Genomic DNA, 12,856 nt, shown 5'->3' on the forward strand with positions numbered 1-12,856 from the left:
ATCTAATAATAATGTATACATCATTATCAGTATGAAATGGAGAAATTAAGAACATTTCATTCATAATTCTATAATAAAAGAGCTCTGTAGGCATTTTTTTCAATCCATGAAGTTTTGATAAAATTGCTTTTCTTGGCAGTTACCATTAGATTTATTTATTTAGTCAGTTATTTTTATTTATTTATTTATTTATTTATTTTTAATGATTGTTCTCCTTCTCTCTCGTCCTCGTTTTGCACTCTGGCTACCTCAGTCCCAGGAATGTCAGCCCAGGGTTACAAGTTTTCTAATCCTGCACAAGCTTGTCCCTTGATATTAAACTGTCAGCTCAGTATTTATACGCAGTGCTGCTGTTTGTTGGAGATCACTTAGCTCCTGCAGTTTAAAAGTAGTTAATAGCTGCTTCCTCCCTGTCCCCCTCACCTCTGTGCTCCTCCTCTCTCTCTCTCTCTCTCTCTCTCTCTCTCTCTCACTCACTCACTCTCTCACACACACACACACACACACACACACACACACACACACACACACACACACACACACACACAATACACTCCCCTTTAAGTCCACCACGGCAAGTTGTCCCTTTATGAATGATCATATTAACTCTCCTCCAGGCTAGTCATGGTTTATAGCCTCGGGCAGTTTGTCCCTCTTGGTCTGGCCGCGCCACCTGGTCATTGCGATCCGAATGAGACAATTTCTAAAGGTAGATTGATTTTAGAATACAGCGTGCACACACACACACACACACACACACACACACACACACACACACACACACACACACACACCCTTCCCTTTGACCCCAACTTGACAGATCTGACACCATTAAGACTGAGGCTTGTAAAAAATGACTGGTGCCCTGAACGCCTGTGCCAGGTAGCAGCTGATATATATTGTAACACACTGTATTAGCACTGGGACCCTTTTGCCCTCTCTGGGCAATTTAACAATTTCCTAAGTGCGCAGGATGGGAGCTGGATAGCGCAAATGGCTAATGTTGTTTTGCTTCATAAATCTGTAGGGACACATTCTGTATCTAGCAGAGAGCTGTGATTTTTGCACATGCTCCAGAGTCACATGCTGCTGTTTATTGGACACGAGCACTGTGGACAGAATGCTCCATTGATAAGATAGATAGATGGATAACACCTTTATTTAAAAATAAAAGATAAATCACCCAGGGTAGTCCAATCAGGTAGCCACAAGAGCAAACCTGCTATCAATAGGAGCCCTGGGTAAAAATAAAAATTTAATTAAAATATTAATTAAAATATTACATTGTTGCTGGCATCGGCATGGAGAGTGTGTCATCTCAGTTCTTTCCAGTTTGTGATCCTGGGGCCTCGTTGAATAACTGTGGTTTGAATGTTTAATACTCTTCTACTGAGTTAAATTTAAAAGCTGAATTTACACACAATACAGAGACCAAATCCTTGGTTAGGACACCATTGATGACACTAATGAATGAACTCAGGTTAGTTTAAAGCCTACAGGCCCTTCAACAACAACTTCATTCATATTCCTAATATTTTGAAGCAGGCCTGACCAGTGGTGTTAACGTGCTTAATTCCAACCGTCTCCTGACCTGAATGACCTCACACTTGTACACACTGTGGCAGATTGCTTAGAGGAATAAAGCTGTCAGTTGTACTGGCCAGATAAAAAACGACCCCTCTTTCAATACTTTGCAGGGTCCGGGTCCGTGACAGCACTGAAATATAGATATAAATTGGAAGCAGATTAGTTTTTTGATCCTAATTCAAGTTTTGACACGATACAGGATGGAAAAGAGGCAGGTTCTATGCTTCGTTATGTGTGCATTTGCAATAGTGTGAATAGAGCAAACATCCGTGGTTTCCGAAGACTTGGCAGATGATGATTGCCTTGAAGATTTCGTGAAAAATGATAAAAGAGATTGTGTAGAACCAAGCTTTGGCCAGAGTGTCAAACATCTTTTCTTGGCAATAAGTGATTGAATAATGGGTCAGATGTTAAAGAATAGGATGAAACGTGTATAAGAAAAATGAGGGAAAAAATTTTGTATACTTTTACCAAGTGATCAGACAGACTGTGCCTGGCATGCTCTCATGGTATACGATCTCTGTTTCTTCCCAGAACTGTGGCAGCTCCAGACCATCCAGCTCCATAACTAGCTCTCAGCCTGGCAGCTCTCCGGTGCCGGACTCTTTGGGTCAGCATGACTTCGGTGCCAGTCAGCTGGGAAGCTTCTCCACGTCCAGTGATTGTGGCAGTCCGAGCTACAACACTAGGAGTTAATCATAGTGTTTGAACAGCTTTCTCAGAAACTATACATTTGCCTGTATGTATGTGTGTGTGTGGGGGGGGGTGTTTGGGAAAGTGGATATGTAAAGCAGAGAAATCTGTGCTGCATTATAAGTTGAGGAAAGAATAGTGAGTGGTGGGGAGCTTGAACTTCAGAATGACAGCTCTGTTTTAGACTGGAACATTCTCCAGACCCGGCAGACTGCAGAGCTCCGTTTGCCTTTCCTGACCTCAACATTATTGGGTTGCATCACAGTAATTGGCAAGGGGCTACATGCCAGTTAGATTCTTCTAGAAAGAAGAGAAGGAGAGAGATTTTCACAGCTGGGCCATTGACATTCATGGGGAAGAATAACATTATTAATTTGTATAAAATGTTACTCTTACTAAGTTAACGCAGCCTTTTTACCAACATGGTGCTTCGTTAAAGCTGAGTGTAAATATGCCACATTCACTTTGTTCTTTCTTTACAGCTCTGAAATCGTTTAATGAATCATTTATTTCCAGCATTTTCACAGTGTTTAGTATAGTCATAATGTAATCTTAAATTAATGCATGAAAATTAATGAAGGGAGAATTGAAGGCAAATTTTTTCTTATCAAAATTCTATTTATCACATTTTATTAAATATAGGAATGCATTTTTAATAGCTATTTTGTTGCTGCTATAGTAAGTTGAGTGTGTGAAATATGCTATGTAATATATCAGTCCATATGTCAAAGCAATGACCATAAACGAGAGTCATTGAGACATCGTTGGACGGAAGTAAAATGTACAGCGGAAATCAAAGTGACCAACATCTGCCAACGTTGTCAAAAGATGCGCGCGCCCTCTTTCGCATGCTGATGTAATCAAGCTGGAAGTTTTGTTTGTTTTGATAGCAATCAGGAAAGTTTGAAAAAAGTAGGCAGTAATCGTCATTTAAACTCGTTTTTGTGCAATATTTCGTTTGGAAAACAGTTTTCAAAATGGCGGCGCTGACACTTCACGTTTCGAAGTCTCGTGAAGATCGCGCGGATAAACGACGCCAAACGAACTAAATTCAACATGGCTAAAAAGTGAATAGACCGATAAGTATAATATTTAATTGCAATTAGTTGCCAATACGAGTCACGATACAAGGTTACTAAAACCGGAAACGTAATTGAATAACACGTTAATTAAGAAATAAAGCAAGTTTAAAAATTACTTCAGTTCCCTTTTAAAGGAGCCCTTTCTTTACCAACTGATCTATTAATAATGCAATTGTCATGTAATTTTGTAACATTAGGAAAGTTGTATAATTTACAAATAACTCTTAGGCCATGTATGTCCATGAATCTGTCCCTGACCAAGGATGACCTCAGCATTGTAGTCGAGTCACTAAACCTTGAGTCCAAGTCATTAAAGAAAATTTCAAGTCAAGTCCGAGAAGAAGTCTCCACCCACACTGTTTGACGGTGGCTGTTGCTGCCTTTCTGTGAAAGCGTCTCTGCTACTGTGTTGGACTAACGTTACTGCTCGACTGCCCCATTTTAGTTAATAGGCTCCAGATAAAGCACTTGTTCATCGCTTAGCAAGCCCCACCCACTATCAACAGGGCAGATAACATGAGAGAGGGTTAACACTAGCTAGTTCATCGCTCAGCAAGCCCTGCTATCAACAGAGCAATGAACACAGCGTGTCACTTCCTTCCCTGGGTGGAGTCTTGCTAAATGACGATTGAAGTTCGAGGTTGTCCCTGTCGTCTCCTCGATAGTTCTTCTTTATATGGAACACACAGTGCATTTTTTCCCCCACTGCACGTGAAGTCTGTATAAGCAAAGCGGACAATCCTAGGGGCGTTCTCTCCAGGCATTTTAGCGCCATTAATATTAGTTTGTTCCTGAATATGACACATGAACAGGTGTGTTCTCTTGCACAAAATTAGTATAAAAATTAATGTAGATATAAATATCTTATGCCAAATTATTATATGCTACAAGAAAAAAATCCGAGTCCTCGTCTCCAGTTTACGAGTCTGAATGCAGTTAATGTCCGAGTCATCAGTGCTCAAGTCACAAAGCCTTAAAATTAGGGCACGAGTCAGACTCGAGTACTATAAGCCTGCATGACATGGACAGTTAAAGCAATATGTCTTCACATTAAACACTGAAATAGTAATACACTGAAATGTATTTACTTTCTCAGGCACGGTGCTTCCTGTGCATGCAGATTTGATGCATATAAACTCATCAGCTAATCAGGGTGTTGAAAGTCGTACTTCTGAAGATGTGAAAAGCTGTAGAAAATGTAAAAAGGAAAGGAAATTTGTTGAAAACATACAGTAGCACAAATGTGTAAGGCTGTGTCTATATTGCTAGCCATAGTATATGTATGCATATAAAGTACATGTAGCATCAGCATGTAGCTTCTCTTCAGTTCCCAAGGTAAAGCCCTGCTTTGTGAAAGCATTCATAAGAAAAGCACGTAATTTAATAACATTTCTTTCATTGCTTCATCTCTTCAAAGATTTCCACTGGCCCGAGCATGAGATATTATTGTGTGCCAGAGAGATCACAAAAGCGGAGAGAAAGGACAAGTGCCTGTTGAGTTGTGAAAAAATAACGAGTTTAGGTACAGCACTGAAAAAAGATGAATAAAAAGAGATGTTTCTCTTTTTTCCTGAGGTCTGTTCCCAATGTTAGTTGTAGTCTGTATACTTTTATAATACTTGGCAATAATCTCTGACTGCTCTTCTTTGGTCGGTTTGAATAGATGTGGCTTCTGTAAGAAAATGTATTTTAATACTACTTTAAGAGAGATTGTTATGGTGTTCTCAAACTCAAAAAATCTATTTCCTTTTGAGGGTCACTGCTGGAGACATTCTTTCTGTTTTATTGAATGTGTGCCATATTAGAGGTGGAAGGTCACTATCAAACTGAAAATATCTGTAACGCCAAATCATCATATGGATTTTGCTGTATTTTGGATATGATAATGATAATAACAAGCCCAAAAATAGTCAGCTACAAACTGTCCAGCCTACAGGAGAAATTAGACATGAAATTTCACAGCTTAAATAATTATTATAATACAAACAGGTGTATCACAAGATATTACCTGGGAAATCTACTGTTCTAACCAATATTTAACAATTATTCACTGAAGGCGAAGTGAAGACTGGTGAGTAATAGCTGAGACGAAGTCAAGGTTATTATTCACTGGTGTTCATTGAGCCTGAGGTGGATAATTGTTTTAGTATAAATACACAGGTGATTATTTAAAAAAAAGATTTATTTCAAATTTCAAAAGCAACATACAAATTTAATAGCGGTGCAGACGTGTGTGACTTTGCTACGCTGAGTCACATAAAATACTTTGTTTAGAGATCAATAAAATAAGCCACAATTCCACCTTACTTTTGAATAGTTTTAGACCAAACTTCGGAGCATCTTTAGTACTTTGAGGAAAAACTTTTTCTTTCATCATTTTTAATTCTTCCTCACTTACAGTGACAAAGTGATTGGGCGCCATTTTGCCGAGTCACTCGAGGTGATTATTGAGAAACGGTCCGAATTTCTCAACCAATCAGCGTGTGTGATTTTCTATAATCACCTCTGAATTTATACTAAAATGCTATAATGTTATACCAACCACATTATTATTATTATCTCATCTCATCTCATTATCTGTAGCTGCTTTATCCAGTTCTACAGGGTCGCAGGCAAGCTGGAGCCTATCCCAGCTGACTACGGGTGAAAGGCGGGGTACACCCTGGACAAGTCGCCAGGTCATCGCAGGGCTGACACATAGACACAGACAACCATTCACACTCACATTCACACCTACGCTCAATTTAGAGTCACCAGTTAACCTAACCTGCATGTCTTTGGACTGTGGGGGAAACCGGAGCACCCGGAGGAAACCCACGCGGACACAGGGAGAACATGCAAACTCCACACAGAAAGGCCCTTACCGGCCACGGGGCTCGAACCCGGACCTTCTTGCTGTGAGGCGACAGCGCTAACCACTACACCACCGTGCCGCCCATTATTATTATTATTATTATTATTTTTTTTTTTTTTTGGTTAAAATTATTGATTTCAAACTTCAAAAGCAACATGCAAATGTAACAAAGGCACAATCAGACTTGTGTACATAGGCACATTAATAATGTAACTTTTGGCTGGATATATATAACTATATAGAAATACGAAATTGTGTTAAGAAAAAAATCTGTATATGTAAATTTAAAAAAATCAAAACCTATCTTAGTTAAAAATCCTCTTCTTTATTATTATTATTATTATTATTATTACAAATAGTTTTCCATTTATTAAAATAAAAAATGATTGTAATTATTTAATTTATTAGGATTGATTTAATTTATACTATTGTATAATTATTTCTATTTTTTTAATTGCTGCTGTTGTTATTGTGTAGTAAGAACCATGTAATCATTACTGAATCATTAATGTTAAAATTGGATCAGGATTATAGCTGAAATATCTCAAACATAATGGCATGGTGTGACAACACTTATCACAACCCAACAGGTTCAGGTGTCAGAAACAGCAGGTGTACAATTATATTCCAAAAGTAGGTCCAAAAGATGTAGCTTGCTTTCTATTTTTTGTTTTTGTTTTATTTTTTCTCCAGGTTGTAGATTGCATTAGGTAAATTATTTGTATCTTGAATCCTGAAAGTCTGAGGTCTCTGTATTTTCAGTCTTTCAGGCAGATTCATGAATTCACTTATCCACAAATTATACCAATGTCGTACAAATTACGTCGTGTGATTTGTTGTTTACGAGGTATTTATAATGAAAGGAAATAGGCATCATATTATCATTGTTATACAACTATAAGTAATATTATTAAATAAAAACTTGAGACTATTTAAAGCATGTCCAGTGTGCATCTTTTGCCCCTAATTAATTGTGCCTTGTCACATAAATGCAAGCACTCTGTGTTTATCCTTAGCTGTTTCTAAGTGTGTAAGGGCTGACCTTGGCAGTTGGATGTAGAAAGGTTTTAAAGGAGCTGAATGTTTAGTAGAAATGTGGTTCCAAATAAAGCCATGGAGCTGGCGAGTACAGTATCTGAGTATTTGATTGGAGCTTATTCTTATAAATACCAAAATAAACAGCAAGCACAGTGCGCTGTCACTTGAGCTGTTGTTTACATTCCTCTCCTACTCCTTGCTCACCCTCGTGATGTTCTTTCACAAATTCTCAAAGGAAAAAAACATCGACATCTACTCTATTATGAAAAGTAGTTTTTATTGTTAAAATGTACAATAGTCTCATAAGTTTTATGAATCTGAAATTTCAAGTTCAAGATCATTTGACATTCATGATGTAAGTTTACCATGCATTTGTTTCTGCTTCTGGCTCTCTGTTTTATACATACGACTGTGCCATGTGTGATAATAGGATCCATGATAGATGGCAGCTCTGTGTAGTCCTGTATCCATTTATTTATGAAACAGTCTATTTATTCAGTCAGATTGCCAGTAGCAAGTTTGCTGCCACTGAAGGGTACAACACTGCCACCTGGCATCTCCAGGAGTCTTACAGTCACTTGATTACAGTAGGCTGATTTGTTCTGTCACACCCTTAGACTGACTGTGAAGGGACAAATGGTACGTCCAAGCTGACTTCTCATCTTGGGTTTTTGGTAGGCGGTGGCTATCCTCTATCTCGCCAGCCTTCTCCTTAACTGTTGACAGATGTCAGCCTGAAAGGACTGTACTCCCTTCTCATGTGATCATGTGTATTTATATTTGGGATGAAATGTTCTCAAGATTCAGCCTTTAGTGAAATCTGCCCGGGCATGTTCAAGGAGCGTGTTTAACAGCGATTTACTTCAGGAGTTATTGATGATCTGAGACATCTACAGTGTCTTACAAAAGTATTCATCCCCCTTGGTGTTTGTCTTACTTTGTTGCATTACAAGCTGGAATTAAAATGGATTTTTGGAGGGTTAGCACCATTTGATTTACACAAAATTCCTCCCACTTTAAAGGTGCAAATTGTTGTTTTATTGTGACACAAACAATAAGATGAAAACCCCCCAGAAATCTGGAGTGTGCATAGGTATTCACCCCCTTTCATATGAAACCCCGATATAAGAGCTGGTCCAACCAATTCACTTCATAAGTCACATAATTAGTTGATAAAGATCCACCTGCATGCAATCAAAGTGTCACATGATGCCTGTATAAATCAACCTGTTCTGGAAGGACCCTGACTCTGCTACACTACCAAGCAAGCAACATGAAACCCAAGGAGCCTCCAAACGGGTCAGAGACAAAGTTGTGGAGAAGTATAGATCAGAGTTGGGTTATAAAACAATATCCCATGGAGCACCATTAAATCCATTATAACAAAACGGAAAGAATACGGCACCACTACAAATGCGACAAGAGAAGACTGCCCACCAAAACTCACAGACCGGGCAAGGAGGGCATTAATCGGAGATGCAGCAAAGACACCAAAGATAACAATGAAGGAGCTGCAAAGATCCACAGTGGAGATGGGAGGATCTGTCCATAGGACCACTTTAAGCCATACACTCCACAGAGCGGGGCTTTATGGCAGAGTGGCCAGAAAAAAGTCATTGCTTAAGAAAACACATTGGGAGTTTGTCCAACAGCATGTGGCAAACTCCCCAAACACATGGAAGAAGATTCTCTGGGCAGACGAGACTAAAATTGATCTATTTGGTCATGATGGGAAACTCCATGTGTGGTGCAAACCCAACACCCTGAGAACACCACTCCTACAGTGAAGCATGGTGGTGGCAGCATTATGCTGTGGGGATCATCTGTAGGGACAGGAAAGCTGGTCAGGATTGAAGGAAAGATGGATGGCACTAAATACAGGGCAATTCTGGAGGAAAACCTATTTGAGTCAGCCAGAGGTTTGAGACTGGGACGAAGGTTCACGTTCCAGCAGGACAATGACCCTCAACATACTGCTAAAGCTACACTGGAGTGATTTAAAGGGAAACATTTAAATGTCTTTGAATGGCCTAATCAAAGCCCAGACCTCAATCCAATTGAGAATCTGTGGCATAACTTGAAGATTGCTGTACACCAACACAACCCATCTAACTTGAAGGAATTGGAGCAGTTTTGCCTTGAGGAATGGGCAAAAATCCCAATGGCTAGATGTGCTAAACTAATAGAGACATACCCCAAAAGACTTGCAGCTGGAATTGCAGCAAAAAGTGGCTCTAAAAAGTATTGATTTTTTTTTTTTTTTTTGGGGGGGGGATACCTATGCACACTCCAGATTTCTGTTTTTTATCTTATTGTTTGTGTCTCAATAAAACAACAATTTTCACCTTTAAAGTTGGCATGTTCTGTAAATCAAATGGTGTTAACCCCCCCTAAAATCCATTTTAATTCCAGCTTGTAATGCGACAAAACAGGACAAACACCAAGGGGGATGAATACTTTTGCAAGACACCGTATTTAGAAATTTGGACAATGTTTAACGTGGACAGTTTTTCATGTGGAAATGCACAACTATACTGTTGGATGCCTCCCAAGTGGCGCAACAGAAAATCATTCCCTTAAGACATCCGAAGGTCACAAATTTAAATCCTGACGATGTGACAGCCAGGAGACCAAGAGAGTAAAATTCTTCCTCCTCTGTCAATCATAATGACACTAGCCAACCGTGGGTGTCATAAAAGGGTGGATGGTGCTTTACTCAGAGTATGTGCCACTGCCCTGTGATGCAGCATGAGCAGCAGTTTGAAAAGATGTGGTTGTCTGGCTTCTCTGAGGAAGCATGTGAGCCTTCATCCTACCCAGATGTATGGTAGGGGAGAGCTGGCTGGTGGATGGGAATTTGCTGAGAACAAATTTATGGTGAAAATTGGGGGGGAAATACACTGTGTACTGATGGACATCTTGAGCATTACCATAAGTTTGGTTCTTGAGTTTTATCTGGCATTTCCAGTAATGGGTAAATTCAATTTTATTTGAATGGCTCTTTTAACAATGGACATGGTTGCAAAGCAGCCTTACAGAAATCTGGGTATAAATTTTGTATGTATAAATTTATCCCTAATGAGCAAGAGGTGATGGTGAGAAGGAAAAACTCAGAGGAAGAAAGCTTGAGAGGAACCAGCCTTGAAAGGAAACCCATCCTCATCTGGGTCATACTGGATAGTACAAATATTTAAGTTATTACACGAAATCAAGTTGTACATGAGCTGATAGCTATAATCCATGTACGACAAGATTGAGTGGTGTAACTGTTTTATTCTATCTACATTCACCGCGAGTTGGCCTAGTGGTGAGTGTGTCCGCCTCTTGACCAGGAGATCGCGAGTTCTACTCGCAGTTGGATCATACCAAAGACCATCATAAAAATGGTACCTACTACCATCTGGCAAGGCACGCTGCAATACAGATGTTAGTAGGGAAGTCAAACTCTTGCGGTTACCAGAGGACCCGCCCCCCACTGGCGAAAGGCCAAGGGCTATGGAAACGGAGATCGGCGCAGCACCCATATGCCTCAAAGAGCTGGTTAGTATTGGGATGGGAGACTGCCTGAGAAGACCAGATCTTGGCATGGAAGGGACTTTGACTTTTTATGACGGTCTATATTCACTGGATTTTGAGAAACAGAGCATTTTTATTTGTTGCAAATTTGATAAATAAAATCCTTGTACAAAACATCCAACAAAATAATTTCCACTTAGAATGTAAACAAACTGCCGAAATGACAGTATCAATTTGTGAAAAATGTGGTGATGATAATAATTCTTGAAAAATAAAAAAAAATACATTCTTACCATCAAATACTTTTATTCCATATTTTGTTGCTTTTATAAATTTTTATTTTGGGGGTTTACTACTACTACTTTCGGGTTTTTTGGCGGTTTGGCAAACCAACTTAAAGGTGCATTACTGCCACCGACTGGTGTGGAACAGGAGATTTTTTTTGGAGGGGGAGGACAAACAAAAAACTATATTCTTTTAGATACTTCTGTTTTTTTTAAATACTTGATAATTTTGAGGGTTTTGTTTTCGAGTAGTTTATCCTCAGTTGCTTCAGCAACACACTCTGTCATTTTGTTTTTCTCTACTCATGGTATATGAGCTGATTATCCTAGTAGTAGAGTAGCCAATCAGAGCACGCGATTGCTCATATCCACTAAATGTGGATAGAATATAAATAATTTCCCTTCTATAACTGTGTACTCAAGTGTTAATTGTGCTCACAGGAATTTGCGTCTGAGCACCAGAATCAGTTCTGAATTCATCATAGCTTCTATTGTGAAGTAAAGTCTGTTGTACTGGTGGCATGGTGGTGTAGTGGTTAACGCAGTCACCTCACAGCAAGAAGGTCTGGGTTCGAGCCCCGGGGCTGGCGAGGGCCTTTCTGTGTGGAGTTTGCATGTTCTCCCCGTGTCTGCGTGGGTTTCCTCCGGGTGCTCTGGTTTCCCCCACAGTCCAAAGACATGCAGGTTAGGTTAACTGGTGACTCTAAATTGACCATAGGTGTGAATGTGAATGGTTGTCTGTGTCTATGTGTCAGCCCTGTGATGACCTGGCGACTTGTCCAGGGTGTACCCTGCCTTTCACCCGTAGTCAGCTGGGATAGGCTCCAGCTTGCCTGCGACCCTGTAGAACAGGATAAAGCGGCTAGAGATGATGAGATGAGTCTGTTGTACCAAACTAAAGTTATTAACTGTTCAGTGATCGAGACTTGAGTGCAAACTATTCATTGCCAAGTCCCAAATGCCAGATCAGTGTTTTCAGTCCATGGCTCGTGTATCTTGAGGAGTGACCTCATTTAAAACAGCATGTTACATTCCAGTCTCGCTGGGGCTCAGTGCTACGATGGAGGAATTATGAATGGTTGATGAGGAGATCTGGCAGGTTGAAGAAGGTGGTCCAAGTTTTGAGGGTGGGGGTTGTGGGCTAAAACCAATGGCGCATCTAGACACTTGTCACCCAACATGGCGGCTATAGATCAGCGCAGGTGCTGGTGGAGGAGCAGCTGAGGGGTGACAGGGGAATAACATCCCTTTCTCTTCAATCGACAGGGCCCATAACTCCTGCGTCCCAAGGGACAGATTGAGAAAGGCAATAGCCAGAGGCTGTGAAGCAGGGATGCTTAGGAGAATTGAAAGTTAAAGAAGCAGTAGCGGGATATTTTATTTTATTTTTTTTTAACTTCCATTTTTTTCTATTATGATTTAATTCATGTTGAGACCTTGTTGATAATTTACCAAACCAGAGAATCCGTTTTCATTGGATTGATCCTGCGCTAAACTGGTAATATGGGATTTGATGGAAATACATATTTTGTTTAAAAGATATGTTCATTTTCATTCCTAACGGAGAGCGTTCTTTTGTTTGGTCTGGTGGAGTTTGTATGGAGTGCAGATAGAAAAAAAAAAAGGCTGCTGGACTGCTGTGTCAAAATCAGGACGCCTCCTCGTGCTCAGCCTCTGCACTCATCTCCCATCCCTGAGAGGACAGATTTTATAGTCTGATCAATTTCCCACTGCCTTATTGAATGCCTTTTAAATGGCTTTTTTATTTTCAATTATAACGCGCCATCTCTTAGCTGCGGCAC

The 12,856-nt window shown here is 39.9% G+C and overlaps 1 protein-coding gene across 1 annotated transcript in view; it reads left to right on the forward strand.

The window, feature by feature from the left end:
- LOC132899051 (adhesion G-protein coupled receptor D2) overlaps positions 1-12,856 on the forward strand; it is a 144,010-nt gene that overhangs the window by 83,937 nt on the left and 47,217 nt on the right. The window contains exon 22 of the mRNA XM_060940696.1: positions 2,122-2,278. Coding sequence (XP_060796679.1) covers positions 2,122-2,278 — 157 coding nt within the window. The remainder of the gene's footprint in view (positions 1-2,121; positions 2,279-12,856) is intronic.

This window comes from Neoarius graeffei, chromosome 15 (genome assembly GCF_027579695.1).
Source record: "Neoarius graeffei isolate fNeoGra1 chromosome 15, fNeoGra1.pri, whole genome shotgun sequence".
NCBI lineage: Eukaryota > Metazoa > Chordata > Actinopteri > Siluriformes > Ariidae > Neoarius > Neoarius graeffei.